At 44.1% G+C, this 22,952-nt stretch overlaps 1 protein-coding gene across 6 annotated transcripts; it reads right to left on the bottom strand.

Annotated features, from left to right (window-relative positions):
* Positions 1-4,593: 4,593 nt before the first annotated feature.
* Positions 4,594-22,649, bottom strand: EOGT (EGF domain specific O-linked N-acetylglucosamine transferase). Of its 6 annotated transcripts, none has more exons than XM_059480180.1 (17): positions 22,286-22,649; positions 21,772-21,853; positions 20,715-20,944; positions 20,263-20,363; positions 19,599-19,707; positions 19,418-19,512; positions 18,235-18,339; positions 16,589-16,695; positions 15,961-16,064; positions 13,421-13,513; positions 12,687-12,758; positions 11,323-11,409; positions 10,086-10,154; positions 9,174-9,235; positions 8,020-8,139; positions 6,976-7,078; positions 4,594-6,605 (listed from the first exon to the last, which is right to left on the bottom strand). In XM_059480180.1, exons 3-17 carry the CDS (start codon positions 20,922-20,924, stop codon positions 6,459-6,461), a joined length of 1,584 nt encoding a protein of 527 aa, XP_059336163.1. In that variant the 5' UTR covers positions 20,925-20,944; positions 21,772-21,853; positions 22,286-22,649; the 3' UTR covers positions 4,594-6,458. The 6 variants fall into 6 exon arrangements, with proteins under 6 accessions (XP_059336163.1, XP_059336168.1, XP_059336166.1 ...); XM_059480185.1 differs by having other exon boundaries at positions 20,715-20,939; XM_059480183.1 differs by having other exon boundaries at positions 21,772-21,818.
* Positions 22,650-22,952: the final 303 nt, after the last annotated feature.

Genomic DNA, 22,952 nt, shown 5'->3' with positions numbered 1-22,952 from the left:
CACAATAGGTGCAGAAAGCTCTCCTGCCCTACCTGGCAATGGCAATGCACCGGGACAGGGTGTCCCTGCAGGGCCAGGGGCATTTCCAGCCTGCAGGGACCCCCAGGTGAGGCTGTGCCCTGCCAGCATGGCTCTGGGGTGACCTTGGGACACCAACACAGCCCCGGCAGTGCCAGGGAGAATGGGGGCAGAGCCAGCAGATTTCAGCTCTGAAATGGGGATGATCAGAGTGGAATTGTGCAGTCTGCAATCAGAAAAGAGCTTTTACATCGAGTCCAGCCTGCACCCCAGCATTGCCACGGCCACAACCATGTCCCCCCTGTGCCACACCTGTGTGTCTGTCCAGCCCCCAGGGATGGGGACTCCATCACCTCCCTGCACAGCCCCTTCCAACATCTGTCAACTTCTGGTGAAGAAATTCCCCAAATATCCATTCTGATCCTCCACTGGCACAATTTAAAGCCATTCCCTCTGCTCCTGTCCCTGCTCCCTGGGAGCAGAGCCTGACCCTCCTGTCAGGGACCTGTGCAGAACCAGAGGGTCCCCCCTGAGCCTCCTTTCTCCATCAGTGATCAGCTATATCAGCTTTTCTCCATCAGCTTTACCAGTGGTGATTGATTTGGTAAAATTTCAGTTTTTCTGTATGTTTTCTTTACTGAGACTGTTTCTATTCAACCTCGACTTTATTATCAGCTCAGTCTAGAAAACAACTGATGCATTCTCAACTTTCTCTTTTAAAATCCTGGTTGAACGTCATCCTTTGTTCAGTTTTCAACAAACCCAACCTTCAAATACCTGGCAACCAAAATTAACATTTCTGACACTCTTTTGTTCCCAGGTGATGGGGGAGCTGAGCTCCAGACAATTGATTTCTCACCCACTACTCAAAAGCTCTATGCACTTTGTGTACTACATTAATAAGTACTTTTTTAAAGGCCAAAACAAGGTCTGATTTGAAAAAAAAAAAAACAGTCAAAAAGAACAATGCCACTGTAGAAGTTATACATATTCAAAACAAATTTTTTCTCAGTAATAGTGCAATTTACCTTTTTTTTTTCTACTTCTCCTCCTTTTTGATTTGCCATGGAATGATTGGAAAGTGGAGGGAAATCAAGAAAACATAAAAGAAATTAAAAGATAATTTGTTATTTGAGTTTTATTCATCTATCCAAAAGAAAATAGTAATAACAAATACATTATATTATATTATATTATATTATATTATATTATATTATATTATATTATATTATATTATATTATATTATATTATATTATATTATATTCAAAGGTTATTTTTGTACTTTAGCTATATTATATTTTCATATTATAAAAATATTTTCATGTTTCAAGAGAGGACAGCAGCCAGTAAAAATTTACACTTGTGGATGTGCTGTCAGCTCTACCCAAGCCTGGCAACACCCCCTTCACCCTCCCCTGCCCTTTCCTTCATCTCTCCAGCCCAAATCCCAGGTCACCACCCAGTTTTCCAGCCCTGTGGTCAGGGATGCTGCTCCCCTCTCCTGGCTCAGACTCGGGAGTTCAGGACCTTCCCTTTCCCCCTCCTGTACCTCCCTGCAGTTTGTGACATGAATATTTTCACTCCCCTCGTTTTTGGCTCTGCCCCAACAAGGTTTCCACACATTTCACTTGATTTACAGCCACATTCCCAGAAGGCTCCTGAGCTCCAAGCTTGAGCATGACTCTCTGCCTGTTTTACCCATCTGAAACCTTACACTTGTTCCTCTCTCATCCCCTGTGTGCCTCTCTCTCCCCTCAAACACAAAATGCTGCTTTCAGCTGTGCTGTTGGCACAGTTCAGACTGCAGGGTTTGGGTGAGGCAGCTGGGCTGGGCTGAGCCCTGGCACTGACCCAGGAGGGACCTGACCCATTCTGAGCAGGGCTTGGGGAGGTGTCTTGGTCTGAAAAGACAGGTGTCTGATAAGGAAGGCAGGAGCCTCTCTCGAAATGCAAAATGTAAACCCCCTCCCTCCAAATTAATATTATTTTAATTATTATAATTATTATAATATTATTATAATTTGGACATTAAGGGTCTCTCAGGTAAAGATATGGGAATAGGAATAACAGTTCTTTACTGGGAAAACTAAAAATACAAATGTAATAGCACAAACAACAGCAATAAAACCTCTGCCAGAGTCAGACCATGCCCTGCCCCCTGTGTGTCAGGGGGGTGTCCCAGCCCCATCCCAGGGGGGCTCAGCCCTCCTGCAGTGCCAGCTGTGGCTCTGCTGCAGCAGGGATCCTGCACAAGGGGGGAGTTTTCCTCTGCAGCTCCAGGGCTGCTGCAGATGGGCCTGGGCTCCCTCTGGCCATGCAGGGCAGCAGAAAGCTGCTCCTCTGGCAATGCAGGGGGCAAAGGCTGCTGGGGTGTCCCAAACCTCAGATTGTATCCAAGCAGGAATGCTTGGCTCCTCCCCCTGGGCGGAGCATCTCCCAGTGAGATTATGTAATCTTATCAGCCAGGCAGGGACACTCACTGGCCCATTAACAAAAGATATGTCCTGGAGGGAGGATTGGTTGTGGAAGAGATAAAGAAAACTGCCCCACCTGGTTTTTACAGGTGGCCCATTAACAGCAGATAACTGTTAATAGATAACCTTTAATAGATAATAGAACACACACCAACACACAGCCCCAGGCACACCTTGCATTTGCAGCCTGAGACAAGTGGCTCCCTGGAGCAGAGGTAGAAAAGATTAAGAGAATAAAAGCAGGTAATTACTAAAGGCCTTCAATAGCTGCACCTTGGGCAGTCCAAAGCCTTCAAGAGGGGCTCTACCCAAGATGGACAATGGTTTTTTATAAGTTTGATCTATTTACAGCTTCACATAATGAAGTAATTTACCCCCAGTTTACTCCTTCCCAATTCACTTTTGGGTGCCCTTGAGTTTCAGGCCTAGAGGAATTATCTGCTGTGAAGACAGTAGTTAACACTCCATATGGAGTTCAGAGTTATACATTAATGAAGTACAGGACTTGAAAAACACAAAAGCTACAATTCTAAGGCATCAGTAGCACCCTCACACCCAGGCCTGAGGTGAGGACCTGAAATGGAAGAATGAGGAGAGTTCAAGGCTGAGCAACAAACCCCAACCTTCTGTGGCCATGTCAGAGCCAAAGCCAGAGGGGATTCCATAGCAGTTCATTTATTTCAGGCAAAAATCCCAATCCATGAGAAACGTGTGTTCAGAGGAGGGGGAAGTAAGAGCTCAACTTAAGGCAAACACTGCAAATTGAAAGAATTATTCAGTGTTGAAGTCAAATATTTTACCCTTCTGAGCACATAAAGCTCTCAAGGAGAACATTTTCTTCAGTTTATCTCCTTTAAAAAAAAATCAGGATTAAGAGATATGCTAAAGCCTGAGTTATCTCATTAATGGTACTGGTAAGATGAACAGCAAGAATTAAATAATTCCATTATTACTTAATGGCCTTTAAAAATGTATTGCCTTAATATTTATAATCAGACTCTTTAAGATTAATAATGCTGATTTGCCACCTCCCCATCACAAGCCATTTCTCACACTTACCCACCTTCCATAGAATCCTCCAAAGAAAAAACTGAAATTTTTATATCTGACAAATTCTGAAGTAAAAAGGAAAGAAACCACATGCATCCATAAATTATTTTTTTATTCCAAATCCAGCTCTTGGTTTACACTGTACAGGAAACACAGGCAATCCCAAAAGCATCCAGGACTTGCAACATTACACAAAGTCCCAAAACTGAATTCATCACACTGATGGCAAGCTGACCCTTAGACTCTAAACTTGGGTAAATTTTAGAAAATCAGAAGTAGCAAGGAACAAGATTCCCATGGTCTGTTAGGAAAACTAACCCAGAGCTATATCCTGCCTGAAGTCTCATGGATTCCCTCAAATTCCAACTTCCAGACAGACCCAAGATGGTCCAGATGCTCGTCAAGCCACAATCCAGATTTCTGCTGTTGCCCAAACTCCCTCAGGATTTACTGGCAAAACCCAAAAATCCAACCAAACCTCCTTCTTCTGCCAAGAAAATTTTGTGCTATTTGAAAAATTAATCAACACAAACAGTCTTTTCATCCTAGCAATATTAAACCATAAAGGCTGAATAACGTGTTGGCCATCAATGTTGACCCTGCACTCAAACCTGCTGAAGCTGGTGAATGTTGGCAGGATATTTTGCCCTTGGATGAGGTCCCTGCAGCCTCTCCTCCACACATATGTTCAACCATTTGTTTCAGTGATGATTTGAAAGAGCAGCTCCTCATTAGCTGCTCCTGTGCAGACCCCAGCACTCACCCACTGCCTTCAGCAGCATCACCTGCACCACAGGAACTTAAATACACACAAATGTTTTCACAAACCAAGCTTCAAATGCCCAGCACTAAAGCCAGCAGTGCAGGATGGCAGCAATGGCAGCATCACCTCTCAGTGATTTTCAGGTAAATAAACCTGAATGTCACTTTGGACTTCAGAACATCAGCCTGTCATGGCAGGAGAAAGCAGAGACATGTGGCTCCATACAATTAACAGTATTTAAAACATTTGCCTCTAAAACCTGGCAAACTACCAAAAATTTTACACTCTTTTTTAATTAAAAAGCTTTTTATTAAAAAAATTATGTGCACAGTTCATAATTAAATGTCTTCTTTCCTTTGACTTGGTTTCATTCAAACACAGACATTTTACTGGCTTAAGTTTTATACAAATCCCACAAGGTAAAAACCCCAACAGACACATACAAATACAGGAGATGGTATTGCTCAAGGGATTTTTTTTTCCCCCCACCTCATATTAAGAAGTGCAATTTTGCTTTTATGGTCCTTTAAAGTGAAACAAGTTTTTCCCCTCAGTAAAACAACACTCTCCAGGAAGAATTGCACCACATACACAAAATAAAAGAAGGTCTCAGCTCTGCCCAGCTTCCCCATGCACTGACTCAGGTCTGAGAGATCCATATGAAAATTGTGCTTACAGTAACTCATCCCCAGCAGCACAGACAGGGCAGTAAATGCACCCACAGCCTGTGAAATTGCTGGGGAAGGGAAGTCAATACCAGCCACAATTAGAGCAGTGAAATGTTTGTATTTACCAGAACTCTCCTGCTTTTCCATACAAATGTGTGCCTGCCCGAGCCACCTGAACTATGTGGCTGAAATGGAAGTCCAGCATGGGGATACATTCCTCAAAAATCCATAATTTAACACAGAACTCTAGGGTTTTATCTTAAAGAACTCAATCTTCTAGGCATCCTTCTGCCCCCACTTAAGACAAAAGAACTGCTACCTTTATTTTCCTCTCTTGAACATCTCAGCTCCAGGGGGAATTTCAAAAAGAACTCAGCTTTGGTTTAATATTCCCTTCACTGAAAACAGTGAACTGTGCTACTGGCTTTGGAAAGATTTCATTTAAAAAGTTTTCTGGATTAATTCCCCAACATTTTGAGGAAACAAGAATATTAAAAATTAGGCTTTTAGTGACTCGAAGAACAAGGTTCCTCATCAGTTCCTCTCCTTTCAGCTGCAGCTGAAAGACACTCTACACATTCTATCATTTGTCCTTAAAAAAACTAGAAGGCCATTCCCTTTAGAATCCTCAAAAAAAATAAAGTTTCATTCCTATTTGCTCAAGTTCTCCAATGCAGAGTGCTGGTTTTTGTGAAAAAGGAAATACTCAGATCACCTGAAATTTTAAGTACTCACTTAGGAAAATATTTACCTGCTCTGAGACAGAAAACTGACTGAGCCTACTGTGCAGACTTCTTGTATTGAAGCATTTATAACTACAGGGACAAGAGTCAAAGTTTATATTTAAATGCAAAATCATAAGAACGTGCTCTCTAATGTGAAAATGTTTCTAAATTTAAAGCAGAAGCTTGCAGTGTCTGCTGACCCTGGACCTACCCCAGAAAACCTGAAATGGGTGGACATATCTTGGTATAAAGAGCATTTCAGAATCTGGAATGAAAAAATGCAGTGCAAATAACCAGAAATAGTCTGAAAAATAAGTTTTACATATAAAAACCTCCCAGATTAGAAAGGAATTACTAAGTAGAGGTATGGTGCTAAGAAGTTGTCTGACAATGAACAATGGGTTATTTCCCTCACAGGGGGAAATCTATTTTTTTATGGGCATGTAGTGACAGGACAGGGGGAAATGGCTTCAAACTGACAGGGAGTGGGTTTAGATTGGATACAAGGGATAAATTTTTCTAAATAAAGCCCCCTCAAGGGCTGTGAGGATGGCGATGCCCTGGCACAGGGTGCCCAGAGAAGCTGTGTCTGCCCCTGGCAGTGCCCAAGGACAGTTTGGACAGGGCTTGGAGCAGCCTGGGACAGTGGAAGGTGTCCCTGCCCATGGCAGGGGATGGAATGAGATTGTCTTTAAAATCCCTTCCAACCCAGGCCACTCTGTGATTAATTAAAAACAGTATTTCAGTCAGAAGTCTAATTTAGAATTCATCGTGTTTTACCCTAAATGGCCACTTTGAATGCTGTGAAACATGATTTGCAGCCAGAAGCACCAAGTACATAAATTCTTCCACATCAAAGGAGTAGTTTGTAAATTTTGGATGTTCTCCCAGTGTTGGGTGGTGTCCCTAGAAAAACAAGATAAGGACTATTAGTCAAAAAGATCAATACATCTTCCATTCAAAAAAGCAAGAAAAAAAACTGAGGATCTGCCATTTTAATTTTTTATTTCTGATCTACTGATCTGCTCTGAGGCAAAAGAATCAGCAAAGGAACTGCATAACAGCCATGCTATGAATGGTTCATGGCCAATTAATTTCATTTCTCTTCTTCCTTCAGCCATTAATATCAAATGATTTCTTAATCTGACCAGGGAAGTTATTTTGGCCTAAAGAATGAATATCATATTTCAAATACCAGAACACAGGTAGGTGAAGCAGGAGAGCTGTGAATTCCTTCAGCTCCAGCACCTCACCCTTCCAGTGTGGCCACCATTACCTGATCCTGAGGGAATACTTTGTTCCTTTTCCTCCAGGTGATGTAATGGATGCCCCTCAGCCTTGCCAAATCCAGGTAACAACGTTCATCTTCACAATTGTATCTAGGGACAGGCAGAAAAAACTTATTTACCTACAGAGATTGTGCTGAAGTTACCAGGGTGAAACAGGAAAAAATTGAAATGTTGTCCAGTTGTAAGGGACCAAAACCATAGAGAAATTCTGAAACAGCAGCAAGGGCTGCTTCTGCTGTCCAGATGTGGCCTTGGAGGCAGCTGGAGCCGCATCTGCACGTCAGACATGTCCCTGTCCAGCTGCAGCAGCTCTTGGACATGTGAAAAACAACCCCTGAGTTTCTGAGCTTCTTTGGAGAATGGACAAAAAACATTCTGAGCCAAGCCTATGCTGCAAAACACCAGTCCTGCAGAGTTTCCCAGGATGGTGAATTCAGAGCCCTTCTAAGAAGCATTCTGGATTTCTGCTTTGTTCTGTAGATTGGAGTGTCTGCTGACACCCCTACTTTGTGATAAAACATGTTTTAAAAGGAAGCTACAAGAGAAATGTAGGCAAAACACAAAACTGACCTTGGCCAGCTGGTGCTCATGTCCTGAGCAGAAAAAGGAGGATATAAAAACCTCCAGGGGGGTGCTAGCACATAATCAATTCATATCAATAATAGCCCTGCACATGCACATAATCAACTCACCTGCATCACTAAAACATCCTTAGATCTCAGACTGACCAGGCAGAGCCTGAGCAATGAGGTTTTCTCATTGTTTGCCATTTCCCCATTATGTTTATGCCATGGAAGATTAAGAAATCACAGGCTAAGCCTGTATGATATAATTACACTGGATTTTATAGTGAAAGCTTCCTCTGTTTTGATCCCCAGGAGAAGAGGCTGCCAAATATGAAATCTAAACAAGGCTGCAAGACAAACACTGGTGGTCAAATACCAGGAAGGGAGAGGCTTCATTGGCACACAGCAACAAACAGGAGCAGTTGTGTGTGAAATGGAGGGGGAAGGACAGACAGACAGACTTACAGCTCAAAGACAACAGCCCAGTCTGGCAGAAAGAGCAGGTGGGTCAGGCCAGCTCCATGAATCCCAATGAAAATATCAGAGTTGTGGGTAATTCTCAATTGCTCGGAAAATTCAAGCTCCCTGCAGACAACACAACAAAAGTGGTTAATAAAAAACAAACAAAAAAAAGGTGATGTGGCAGCTCTATCCACCCCAGCAGAACATGGGGAAAGCACAAAAGTGGCTGAAGGGAATAATGGGAGAGAGAACTGATTTTTCAAGGAACAAAACTAAGGATCACAAGTGCTGCAGCCAGCAGTAACTCAGCATGAAATGAAAGGAAATGCAGGCAGGTTTCAAAACATCACAAGAATTTGTTTCAAAAATACTTTGGTCAACTTAAAGTTTTTGAAAGTTTAAGGGTTTTTCTTTTTACTTGCCTTTAAAAAAAATGCATCACTTAAAAAAAAAAAAAAAAAAACACAAAACTAAGAACAAAATACCCCAAACAAAACCTAAGAACCCAGCATAAAATACCTGTTTCTGAACTGCACTCAGTGTAATGTAAAATACACAAATAAACATCCTCCCCTGTCTCTGTTTAGTCAAGAACATGGATATATTAATGCTGTTTTTTTTTTTAAATCTTCCTACATCATTCAGGACAGCTCCAGGTGGAGCTGCTGCCATCTGGGACAAGAATTCATTGTTTGGGAACTTTTCCATCAGTCCATTTCTTCCAGGCACAGTGCCTGCTACACCTGGCACCACAAACTGACCTCAGGTGGTGTCCTCAGGGGCCACCAGAGCAGCAAATAATCAGAGTTATTACTGATTACCAAACTAAGGCTCATATAAAATAAGACACTGACATCACAGAAGAGAAACCTCTGCTCACACAGTTATTGCAGAGCAAAATGCAAAAAGGTGATGGGAACACAGCTGGCTTTGGGAGAGGGAGCAAAAGGGATTTCCAGCCTTGTTCATTGTTCATTCAGCTTTAACCTGAGCCTGCTAACCCTAACTAGTGCATTATGGAGTGGGTGTGCTCCACCAGCTCACCCAACAATTCCCTTCCCAGGGCTGGGGCTTTGCCAGGTCACCCTGGGACAGACACAGCTGGCACAGCCACAGGCAGAGGAGCTCCCTCACAGCAGCCTCCTCCACCAACTCACTTGTACTTGTAGTCCACCACCTTGACCTCCAGCGTTGACACTGTTTTCAAAGCATTCACAAGCTGGGGAGAACAATAAAAACACAAGGATTTGGTCTCCTCCCTCAATTAATTGCTCCCTTGCACTCCTGACCTGGTGAAGATAAAACCAACTTCTACTGGTTTTATCTCCTTCATAAAACCAATGTCTTTGCCATTTTACCAGAACACAAACTATGTGCAGCAGTGGAGGCATCAGCTGAGGACAGCCCAGCAGAAAAAGCACAAATCCTTTGCTCTGTCTGCTGTGCCACTGAGCTGCTGCATGTCACCAGCCTCAGTTTCTCCCTACATAAGGTGGGGATGATAATCCCAATTCATTTTTGTCAGGCTCGAACAGTAAAGAATGAAAGCAGGTATGAAAACATTAAATAATACAATTTTACCACGAAAAAATCTTTTACACAAGTCCATGAAGTTGCATGATTCAAAACCATAAATCAATATGAAAATTCATTATGTTCTGAGTGCACAAACAAGGGCTTCTGCTTTTCAATCTGCAGGCATTACAAAGGGTTTTGTTAGACTTCAACACTGGAGATGCTATAAATAAAAGGAATAAATTGAAAGTGAAATAATTTCATTTTATCAGAGGATCTGCAGTGTCTGTTTGCTCAGAGGAAATACTTTTAGTATTACATTTGTAGTCTTCCACTGGATCTTTAGAAAGGGCAGCAAGGTTCAGTGTCTGGGGTACAGAAATTGAGACTGCCTAGAAGACATTTCAGAACAAATTAATATAAACATTGAACATATTTATCCAAGATTTGCCAGAAAATAAAGTCTTGGCTGTACCTGAACAAAAAAAAAATCAACCCAATAAAGCAAAATTTAACTTCTAATAAATATTTTTTAAATGTACAAAGAGCCACACCTCATTCTGGTTTAATATTTTCCGGTAATCCGTGCTGCGGGTGAGGATGGTGACTCGAATTTTCCCATCCTAAAAAGAAAGAAGCAGCAGTGTATTAGCTAAGAGGCAGCCCTCACAAGAAAAACAATCCCAAACTCTTCCATTATTACTTCTGGCAATTATTTGAGCAAATAAATATGCTCCTTCCACATGTAATGGCGTAACCACCTTAAAATGCACATTGTATTTTCTGACAGATTCAAAGCATCAAAAACTTTGTGAAATTTGGATTATTAACCAAGAACTAAATATTTTCTGAAATATTTCTTTTATTCAGTACAAAAGAGCCTTTGTATTACACATTATCTGGCAGTTTTTGAAAGCAGGAAAGCAGCTTTCTGGATGGCTTGTGCACAAGTTCCTTGGGAAAAAAAAATATTTTACTTCTATAACAGCTCCTCCTTTTACCTCTTTTAATTAATTGGACTCACAGGGGTGAGCGCTCCAAGTGAAATAAAGAGATTTAACTGCATGGCTCCCATTAGTGTCAGCAGGAGAAGCATAACTAAATGCCTGTGCAGAGCTCTGAATGTGCCCTCAGCAATAATTTGTGGGCCTCTCTCCAGCAGAGAGTTCAGCCAGCCCAGAGCTGCCCTGGCCACCAAGGCAACGTGCAGAAACCATCAAGGGTGAGCAGGAGGGAAGCCCAGAGCAGCCAGATGGTGCTGGGCAAGCATGGAAGGAGCAGGTTCCTGTGTTTGCAGCTCTGATCCCAGCTCAGCAGCATGGAAGGAGCAGGTTCCTGTGTTTGCAGCTCTGATCCCAGCTCAGCAGCATGGAAGGAGCAGGTTCCTGTGTTTCCAGCTCTGATCCCAGCTCAGCAGCATCCTTGATAAAGGACAAGCTCTGCTCTGCTCTGGGATTCCCATTGCTGCCACGTGGAACTCGTGTCTGATTTAAATAGGAAGGACACAAAGGCCTCCAGCACAGGGAATGGACACAGGGATGAGACCCTAAGGCTGGAAGGAGAATGCTCCAAAGCCTGTCCTACAGAAATAAGACATAAGGGCAACTCCCACAAACATACACAAATGTTCTCTGAAGGTTTTTACAGGGAAAACCAAACCCTAAACATCACAGGAAAGGCCAAAAAGTTCACAGGTACACCCCCATTCCCCACTGGGCTCAGTTTGCCACTGCTGTTCTCCGGCAGGAACCACCATCTCCATACTGCAGCTGCTTTATGCAGTTACCACACCTTGGGTCCTTCCTGGGTGATATTTAATCTGTGCAGCACATGCTGAGAAAAGGCTCTGAACAGCCCCGTGCCGTGGCAGCCAGAGATCTGAAATTAAAAAAGGAACTGTTAATACACAGGGTTATTTCACTCAGAAAACTGAGCTTTGTGATCAGGTTTTTAACATTCTTGTGGAACAAAAGCCCAGTATCATGCACTGTGCTATTCACTGCAGCACAAGTGGCACTTTCATTTAGAAGGAAATGTAACTCCAGTGCTAGAGCCTGAGTGTGTGAGCTAATGCCCTCAGGGAAGTCTGACTGTGCTGAAGCTCTTGTGCTCTGCAAAAATACCAGTTAGCTCACAGTGCCCACCCATTCAAGGAGAATAATTTGCACCTCCTGAGCTGTGACACAGGAGACTGCACACAACCAGCTGGAATAACTTTAAATTCCCAATCTTTAGGGAAGATCATTGCATTTGGAGCTGGAACATTCACTGCAGTGCATTTCATTATATTGGAGGGATTTCCCAGCTCAGATGGGGAGGGAGGGAGGGAGGGAGGGAGGGAGGGATGGATGGATGGATGGGTGGAGCTGGATGGGTGGGATGGGTGGAGCTGGATGGGTGGGTGGAGGGATGGATGGATGGATGGATGGATGGATGGATGGATGGATGGATGGATGGATGGATGGATGGATGGATGGATGGATGGATGGATGGATGGATGGATGGATGGATGGATGGATGGATGGATGGATGGATGGATGGATGGATGGATGGATGGGTGGATGGATGGATGGGTGGATGGGTGGATGGATGGATGGGTGGATGGATGGATGGGTGGATGGATGGATGGGTGGATGGATGGATGGATGGATGGGTGGGTGGATGGGTGGATGGATGGATGGATGGATGGGTGGATGGATGGATGGGTGGATGGGTGGATGGATGGATGGGTGGATGGATGGATGGGTGGATGGATGGATGGGTGGATGGATGGATGGGTGGATGGGTGGGTGGATGGATGGGTGGATGGATGGATGGATGGGTGGATGGGTGGATGGATGGGTGGGTGGAGGGGTGGATGGATGGGTGGATGGATGGATGGATGGATGGATGGATGGGTGGATGGATGGGTGGATGGATGGGTGGATGGATGGATGGGTGGGTGGATGGGTGGGTGGATGGATGGATGGGTGGATGGGTGGATGGGTGGATGGATGGGTGGGTGGAGGGGTGGATGGATGGGTGGATGGATGGGTGGATGGATGGGTGGATGGATGGGTGGATGGATGGGTGGATGGATGGGTGGATGGATGGGTGGATGGATGGGTGGATGGATGGGTGGATGGATGGGTGGATGGATGGGTGGAGGCACTCACCAGAGGGGTGTTATAGAACAATCCATACCGCATCCGAGGCAGCAGAGAGAACACGGCTTCCTTGAAGCACACCTGCAAGGGGATCACCAGGAGTTACAGCCACTGCTCCTGCCCAGCCCATTCCCTGCCAGCCCTGCTCCTAACGAGGCAGCAATCGCTGCTCCTGCCAAGGACAGCCCGGCTTGCTGGCTGTGCCAAGGAACAGAACAAAGATCCCAAAGGAGCTCTTCTTTGGGATGTAAGAGTGTGGGAAGAGGCGATGAAAGCACCCCCAGGCAGAACAAACATGGACTAAAGAAAAGGAAACCAGTTAGGGAGTTTAGACTAGATTGAGAAGGCTGAAATTAGCTCTGAATAGATGCAATTTTTTTTTGGTGTAAATTTTTTTAAATGATAAGCAGCAGGAATGCCAAGAGTTACAAGGGGAAAGAAACACCTCAGGAGGAATCAGAAGACTTCAGAAAGACCATTTGAAAACCCTTAACTTCAGTTGGGAGTCCTGCAGAAGGACACAAAAGTTAGGTCCATCTATATAAAGGACAGACACATCACAGAATCAGGTTACAGTTCTGTCTCCTGTTTCTAAGGTAGAATACTCATATTACATAAATTAAACATTAATAGAAAAGTATTCATGCTTTCCTCTGGAACACCCATAACTGCAAGAAGCTTGAGATGTTGTCATGTTTGCTCCCTAGTGACTATGAATTAAAACAAAATATAGAATTCCATACCCTTTTAGAGTCAAAAGTTTTCAAGTGAATTATTTCATAGTCAGTAAATGCCTTCCATGTCTCACTGAACAGGTCACCATAGCCATATGAGCTCTAGGAGGAAAGCAAAAAAAATCAAGGGTACAACAATTACAAAAATGCATATTAGAACCTCTCTTCATGATTTACAGGTCCTGTATATGAGTTTTAATACAGTTAATGTGTGCAACACCACCACAGGACTCAAGGCAGCCTAGCACAGAACACAGATATTCCACAGCATCAAACTCTGTGTTTGCACTGGCAGGTAACTCAAATTACCTCTCAGGTGGTTAATTTTTAATAAAAACTTCTACAAATTAGCAAACTAGGCAATTTCTTTAGTAGCAGATTATAATTTCTGAGTTAGGAGTGAGAATTACTTTTCCCAGAGTCAACAGAACACAAGTTAAATTTGAAGCAACACAAACACAGGGATGGTAGGAGGCCTGAATCTCAACTCCTGAGATTAAAAAAAAAAAAATAAAACAGCTGGGAATTCAAGTGCAGCACTGAAGTTTGAGGTAACAAGTCACAACAAGCTTGTTTTGCATTTGCCTGTTTGGGGATTGTCACTTGCATGTGGCACATGTATCACAAACTGATGGCCATGATCTGATTTGGTGGAAGGAACACCTGGGGGGTTTCTATACAGAGCAGTAAAATCTTTCATTCTGTGGGGAGCTTTTAAAGAGCCATCAGCAGGGGCTCCTGCCTTCCATCTGTCACCTTTCCTGCCCATCCCAGGGCTCAGTCACCACCTCTGGCTCTTGCAGTGCAATTAAATGTGCCCTCATTAGCCCTGGTGCAGGTTCTCACTGAAGATTCCTTTCAGCTCTGGGGGCAGCTCAGGCTGCTTGGAAAGTTGTGTGGAAACATTCTAAATATGAAATTTGAAAACAGGGCTGCAAATGATAGCAGGAGAGAAGAGATATTTGGTGAAATGTAAAAGAATCTAAAGGGCACCAGATTTCCTTTGGTTCCAGAGACCTTCCTTGTGCTCTGCCATTAGTTATTAATAAATTTCACAATCCAGACTCCCTTCTGGCCATGGAGAAGTGATGAAAGTGCCACTCTCTAACCCTCTGCTCTCCTTAAAAGTGCTTTATAAACATTTCTTCCCTGCATTCACAGTGATCTGCACACCAACACCCAGTGGAATTCCTACTCATTTTCTGCTTTGTTTAACCTACATCTAAGGGCAATGCTCTTTAATAAGAACAGTAGGTAGGAAGTATGGCCAAATCTAATTACATCAAGTTAAAAAAAAAAAAAAAAAAGAGAGAATGAATAATAAGCCCAAGTGCACCTTTTGATGAGCACAGACAGTTCATCAGCAGTTGACTGGTGCCATCACCTGGTTTTACATAGCAATGATCTCCAGCTGCCTGAGCAGGTGATGCTCATTTAAATTGATAACAGTGTGGCACTGCTTTGAATGGTGCAGCTGAAAGAGTTATTTGATTCTGCTGATATAAGACAAAGAGCTGCTTTTCAAAGTAATTTGCAATGCTGTCTGACACCTGATCTTGTCAGAAAGCCACCAGAGCTGGATTAACAGGTCCTGTGCAATACCTAGAGAGCTCACTCATCTGAGAGATGGCACTGATTTTAGTTTTAAAATACAATAGAATTAGAAAAAAACAGTTTCTTCTAGTCAAACAGGTTTCTCATAAAACAGCAAGCAGGGGATATTTGCAGTTCTCTATTGAAGTTTAGTTGTCCTGGCAGTAAATGCTCAGAGAGAAAACTCAACAATTTATGATCACAAAATGGGTGTGGGACAGTGACATATTCAAGAACTGTTATTTCTGGACCTAATTATGCACTTTATCTGGCATATTACAAATTGTCCCGTTGTTTTTTATTTAGTTTAATACTCTCCTACACAACTTAAATACTGTCCAATGAAACTAATATTACTCAAACACAGTCATGGTTTCAACTCAGCAGCACAGCAGAAACAGCCCCACTTAAAAATTTGTTTTATCATGGCAATGTGAGAGGCGATTGAGGAAAGTAACTGTAAGAAGGCTACTTAAAGGAATTAAATATTAAACTCTGTTTTTATATATAAGGATTTCATTTAGCTGTTTTCTTTGCTAGAAGCTGCACATGACTGATTTACAAACATGCAAGACTGCATTTCTTTTTAAATATAGAAGAAACAGTTGAGCAAACCTACTTCAATATTCCAAGACAAAAAAAACCCACAGAAACCAGTTAAAACTTCAAATGCTACAGATTAGAAATATTGATCAGATTATTTTTGAGGCCACACCAAAAAAAAGGTATAACTATGTGCTAGCATAGCTGAGCATTCCAACAGCACATGGTTTATCATAGAAAGTCTGTTCTCTAACTATTCTCTAATACACCTGCATTAAAAGGATCCAGAAATTTATCAGTTCCACGTGGCTGTGGCCACAAGAGAGCTGAGGATTGGCTACCAAAACCTTCAGAGCCTCTATAAAGCAGAACTACAACCCATCAGAAATATGTTAAAAGCAGAGCAGACTTACAGTGTCCCACATGACTATGTTGACATCAGTACTGAAGGAATTATTGATATGCTGGGTAATGTAAAGATTGACAAAGTCACAGAAGTGATGGTACATATTAACACCTGGAAAAGAAAGAATTGTTAGCAAAACACTGCATTACTTGCTCTATTGTTACTAGTTTATGCAGGTTAGCATCCTGCATTTTATATTAGCTTCCCCTGCTTCTGACTCCTTGAATCCTCCTAATATACCCTAAAAAAGAACATCTAAAAGGAAGTAATCAAGGAAAGAAATATGAGGTAAAATGTGTTTAAAAAAAAAAAAAACAGAGTTAGAAGAGTGACCAAAAGAAAGAATAAGATGAGCTTCATGTGCTGTTTCTCTTTACAGTCTGCAGCTGAAGGATGTGAAAGGATCTCCTGCTTTAACACTGCCCAGTCAGGCACAGGGAAAATGAGAAGTGGCCTTAGGACAGCTCTGGTTCTGCTTTAGTGGGGCTGGGGGAAGCTCTGGGACCACAGGACAAACTTGCACTTTCACACCAGCCCAAGCCATGCCTCAGGTGCTCTCTTGTTCATTCTTGGTGCACAAAAATGTCCATGAAACAGAGGAGAAACAAAAAAATAAACTAAAAGATACCAATTACCTGCATCTAATTTCATGAAGTATGTTGGCTTTTCAATAACAATGTCACACTTCCCATCCTCTAGAGGCCTGAAGTCTAGTGCAGTGAATGTCTGGAGTTCTGCAAACCTAGAGAGATTCAATCACACAGAATATGCTTTGACATCAACACTCTTAAACCAATGTACTTCCCATGTCTCAGATTTAGCAACTGTCCTTCCAGTCCATTTCAGTTAACAGGACTGCTGGAAACTGATGGAGTCTGACAATTAAAATTATTTGAAATTATAATGGAATGTTCTTCAGGGCTTCTAGAGGTTAAACACTGCCTTTGATCTCAGGAGTGAGCAGCACCTTTGATCTCCAAATCAAGGCAGCAGGGACGTAACAAAGAGCCTCAGAACCTGGATCTCAACTTGATCTGCCTTGCCAGAGACACTTCAGTGAGATTTCCATGCTTTGGTTGGAATAAAGAATGTAGAGGCAGCATTTATTGTTCCTGCATCTAAACAAGGATGAGCAGCTGTGATGACAATAGCAGGTAGAGGAGAAAATCCTCCTCTGCAGCAGTTCTTGATTTAAATTAAACATCAATGAAAAATAGAGGAAGGAAAAGAAAATACAAGCAAAGCATGAGAATGAATTATTATAAGGATCTTAATGGCTCCAGTTCCTCCATCAGTTAACTGGCAAGGCAGCTTTGAAGTGCTAAAATGCAAACTGTGATGCTCTGCACTTCCTACTCAGCCTGTGGACTCATCCCACCTCACATTCCCAGCCCAGGGAACCCCAGCACATCCCCATCATCCTCACCAAGGGATGGGGAACCCCAGCACATCCCCATCACCCTCACCAAGGGCTGTGGAACCCCAGCACATCCCCAGCACCCTCACCAAGGGCTGTGGAACCCCAGCACATCCCCATCATCCTCACCAAGGGATGGGGAACCCACAGCACATCCCCAGCACCCTCACCAAGGGATGGGGAACCCCAGCACATCCCCATCATCCTCAGCAAGGAGAAGGGAACCCCAGCACATCCCCATCATCCTCAGCAAGGGATGGGGAACCCCAGCACACATCCCCATCATCCTCACCAAGGGCTGTGGAACCCCAGCACATCCCCATCATCCTCACCAAGGGCTGTGGAACCCCAGCACATCCCCAGCACCCTCACCAAGGGCTGTGGAACCCCAGCACATCCCCATCATCCTCAGCAAGGAGAAGGGAACCCCAGCACATCCCCATCATCCTCACCAAGGGATGGGGAACCCACAGCACATCCCCATCACCCTCACCAAGGGCTGTGGGAACACAAGGGCATCTCAGCAGAAAACAATCACCCCATCCACACCCAGATAGGCACAGCACCTGGCCCAGAAAACACCTGAACTTACAACTTACAACAAGTTACATCTTCCTATTGCAAGGTGCTTTCACATCTTTTGCTGCTGCAAGTGAGGCAGGACACAATTACACACAGTGTGGCTCAGACTGTCTGCAGAGCTGTAATTGCCAGAGGTTTCCAATGTCAGCTCTCAAACTGACCCCAAAAGGAGCAAGCCTTTCCTCAGTATGAAATCCCCTACACACAGCTGGTAATGCCAATGATAAAAATAAAAGTAATTAGCAAATTAACTTGGAAGCAGCCTTGAGAAGAGATTCTTACCAAGACTGCAGAGGGCTCTTGCGTTGACCTTCAGCCAAAAATGCCTGAACATCGAGGGTACAATGACCACCAATTTCTCCCTTCTGGAAAAAGTCTTCTTTGAATCTAATGCAAATTAGAAAAAGTCCATCAGCCTTTGTGCAACAGTGCCGTGCAATCTCAATTACACACTCAAGCCAGTGCTGCTTAGTCTCAGTTCAGCAAGGCACTTCACACATATTTAAACCTTGAGTATTTTCCTCAGTGTAAATCAAGAACTTCCCACAACCCCCAAATAACCATAGTGGTGTCCTCAAAGGTGTAGGCATCATCTTAGAAAGCAGCACTAATCACCCAGAATGTTATTAAGAATTATTTACAGATACTCACATAAGTAATTTAATCAAATTTTGTTTCATTACAGTGATGCTTCACAGGACCATCACTGGTTGGAGTTTTTGTTTGTTTTTAACAATTTCTTACTGAAATTTACCTCAGATTCACAACCCACTTTGCTACCCAAGGGTCTTACATGACATATGAAGAGTGAGATGTAAGAACAAATTTCATGAAAACAAGTTGCCAGGTAAAGGAATTGCCTAAATTAGTTTTCAGGACAGGCTGTGATGATGACAAAACCCATGCTGAAGGGTAATATCAGTCATGAACCAGATCAAGACACTGACTTCAAACACAAGTCAGAGTCCAAAACCACTGGCATGGTTTTTTCATCCAGTTTCCAATTTGTAGCTTTTTAATTTGAGATGTGGAAGATCCAGGTTCAGATCTCTCCTCAGTCACTCAGTATCTCAAAATGTAGCTCCTGGATCTGCTATAAGGGCACAGGAAATGTCTTGGTTCCTCAGACAAAAGCAATTGTATTTTGCACATCATCTGATCAAGGAAGGACATGGCTGAAGACACAGAAACATGTTCTCTTCCCTCAGGGAGGATTTCAATCACCCATCATCATTCCACAGAAGTGAGAACTCGGGTTTTTACACCACCAGCAGCAGCCAGCAATGAAAAGGGGCAAACCTTTACAGGGCTTCAGCAGCAAGCCTCTGATCAGCACTGAAACTGCTGGCAGTAAGAAGTAAAACAAGTAAAACCCATAGCAACAAGGAAACCAGCTTTTTAAACCAATTCTCAAATCCTTTTCCCTGCCATCCCATTTCTGCTGTAACCCAGGCAAATCAGGGACCTGTCGTGGTTTCTCTTCACAGCTCGTAAATCAATGTACAGGTTTGTTGCTCTGCAGTGCTGAAGGTACTGGGAGCAGGTCAGAGATGAATCCCCCTGTTAAGAGCAAGTAGAATCCTGTCAACGACAAAAATTATTTTTAAAAACAAGCGCAAAGCATCAGATCTGTCAGAAATACCTACTGTTGCTGCAGGCTTGCAGTGGGTTTTCACTTCACTGAGCCTCTCCTGAACATACCCAAAGTCTGCTTGTTTCCAGAATATCTGCTGGGCTGTCTCAATGTCACTTGCCCTGGTGTGTGAAGGAAAGAGGAAACAAACCGAGGTTGCTCAATTCTAGTAATAACTTCAACAGATCACATTTTTCCACTGAAAGTGGAACAGAGGAACCAGCCAGTTACTTTATTGGCATTTAAGATGCCAAAACAGGAAGCATTTATCAGCTGCATGTAAGAGAAAACATCAATGACAATTTAATTTAAAGCTATTCTCCCCTAAAAGGGTACACATTTTTTTCTACATTTTTTCCTCTGTTTTTAAAGCTAAGAAAGGAAATACAGCTATTTTAGGACTCTGAATTCAAGGCTACATCAGAATAATGAAAACATTCTGGCAGGAAGCATTTCTAGCAGTATTTTCTTCCTTAAAAAGTTAAATTGTTAAAACCATGTTGAAAGGCTCATTGTGCATAAATACACACATTATATATATATACACACACAGGTGTCCACAAAAAAAAAATCACACTTTAAATATTACAATAATGCTTGCTTCACTACTATATCAATGTGAGCACTACACTATTTTTTTGCCACAATGTACAGTAGATATTTAAAATTAAACTTACCACCCAGTTTCAACATAATCACACACTGGGTAACTGAACCTGTTCTCTGATCTGCAAGATTTCTCATAACCCCAGCAGGATTTTAGTTTCTTCAAGTGTTTCTGCAACACAGAATGACTGAATCAGGTTTTGCAACAGGAAAATGGGAAATGACTTAAGTAAGCTGTTAGCTTTTAAATGACATCTTGCTCATAAATCTCGCATAAAAGGCTTTTGGTTTGGTCTGTTTTCAAACAGAGTTTGAGAAACAACACCCAGATTCCTCATGCACAGCAGAGGCTCCAAAGTGGTCACACATGCACATCAATGTCACTCTTGTCTTTTATAGGTTCTAAGACAAATCCTTTCCCTGACTAATTGGCAAGGAAACCAATTAACCACCATCTTTAACTGCTGCAACAAATCACCCCAACAGGACATTTGAACAAACAAACAGGAAAAAGGAAACTTACTTTATATGGGCAAAGAGGGTCCTGCTTGCAGATGTCAGCAACATGCTGGTTATTGTGCAGAAAGTAGGGGATGTGCTCATCTGGCAACTTGATGGCTTTGTAGCTGTACAATGGCTCTTCCTGGATGTTTGGGAATTCAGTAGGATTTTCAGCTTGGGAATTAGCCAGGATTTCTTGCAGTAGCAATCCAAACACGAGCAACATAAACATGGCAACCTGCGAGTTCTGTGCTTTATAAATAAAATAGACAACAAAAAAGAAATTAACATATCTGCAGCATTTCAAGCACACAGGACAAAATTCAGTCAGAGTCAGACATGCAGTCAAAGAATTTGTACTTGCATTTCTGGGGTGGTTTCTTTTTCCTGTGAAGACCAAACTTTCACTGAGAGGCCAGACTGCTCAACCTCAGGATTATCTTTGAATCATTAGTCATTGAGTGTTATTATGCACTACAAACTCCCAGTCAAGCTAAAATGGGTGTGTTTACTTTAGCTAAATGCCAAGGGATCCTGAGAGTTCAGTGTGGAAACCAAGTATAGAGCATGTAATATCCAGTGAGAAGGGGAAAAAAGTGCAAGAGCTGGGGGGAGGGGTGAGAAAAGAAGGATTTTTAGTTTTAAAATAAGTATGAAAAAAACACATTCTCCATTTTGAACTAATAATTGGCTGATGGAAAAATAGGCAGACACAAATAGAGGGTCACAGCTAAGTCTTACAGGATGCCTGTTTTTAGTGCTTAACATCATGTTAAAGAAACTTGACTACAGAGTGTATTCTACATATAATTTTATACATAATAGAAGTGTATTTATATATATACACATGTACACACACACAGGCCCACACATCTGTGTACCCTAAAGCTGATTGCATTCCTTCCTGCTAACACAACCTTCTCATCTAACACCTCTGCTTTGAGCCATTAAACTTTCAGAGAAAATGTATGGCCTGTATCTAAACTCCACCTTTTTTTGGCGTTATAATTTGCAAAAATTTGCATGCTTGCTTTCAAGTGAAGCCTTTAGCAAAATTCCTGCGATACAAGCAGTTTTACCTGTTTGGTTTGAGAGGAACCGCTTCAGCTTTCCCAGGTACAGAAACCTAGAGCGGGAGAGGAAGGTGGAGTTGGGTACGTCCTGAAAAAGGAGATTTGCTCAGTGTCCTGCTCCTGGGGACAATTCCCAGCAATGAGAGCAGCTGGCACAGCCCGGGCACGGCGCTGACCCGGCTCTCGGGTCCTTTCCCCGCACACAGCCGGGGCTCGGGCTGTTTCACACGCATCCCCTCTCCCATCACCAACCCGGCCGTGGCCCCAAAACACGCGGCCCTTCCCCACCCCTGGGGCTGTCACTCGGGGAAGGTGCCCGGCATCCTGAGCCAGGCCGTGCTGGGTTCTGTGATAGACCCAGAACCAGACCCAGACCCGGCCCTGTCGGACCTGGTGCCTGACCCACGTTTGTCACACGCGCGCTGGACCCGGCACCGCCGCCCCGCCTTGCGCTCCCCTGCCCCGGCACAGCATCGCATCGCACCGCGTGTTTTACCGCGTGTTTTCCCGCGTATCTCACCGCGTATCTCACCGGGCGTTTATCTCCCCGGGTGTCTCAGCCCCGCGGGCCCCGAGGAGCCCCGCGGCCCACGGGACCGGCCGCTGCTCCTGTTGGGCGCTCGCCGCCGGCCTCAATCCTCATGTCCGGGGGCAGCGCTCGCTGCGGCCCCGCCGGGCTCCGAGCGGGTGCGAGGGAGGAGCGGGCGGCACCGCCGGGCCCGCCCCGCCCGGGGCAGGGAGGCAGCGAGGGAAGGAGGGAAGGAAGGAAGGCAGGGAAGGAGGAGCCGCGGGCCGGGGCGGGCTCGGCTCGGCTCGGCTCGGCTCAGGTGGGCCCGCAGTGAGGGCACCTGCCCGCGGGGAGCAGCGGCGGAGCAGCCGCTCCTTCCTTCTGCTGCCGGAAATTAAGCGCTGCCGGCCGGGGAGCGGCGAGCGTAGGATGCGGAGGAAAAGGGCCTTTTCCTGCCGCGGCCCGGCAGGAAGCGCAGGCTCCGGCACCCCATTGTTGCGGGCGTCCCCCCGAGCCCGGGCCGGCAGCAGCGGGGCCGGGCAGAGGCTCGGCGGTGCCTCCCCGCTGCCCCGGGCACACGGCAGCGCCCCTGCCCCTGCCCGCAGCCCGGCCTGACCCAATTCCCGCAGTGACGAGCGCCGGGGGAGGCACAGGCGCCGACACCGAAGAGCTTTGAATC

This window comes from Ammospiza nelsoni, chromosome 11 (genome assembly GCF_027579445.1).
Source record: "Ammospiza nelsoni isolate bAmmNel1 chromosome 11, bAmmNel1.pri, whole genome shotgun sequence".
NCBI lineage: Eukaryota > Metazoa > Chordata > Aves > Passeriformes > Passerellidae > Ammospiza > Ammospiza nelsoni.
The sequence above is the reverse complement of the archived record's forward strand: the minus strand, read 5'-3'. Positions and strand labels throughout refer to the sequence as shown.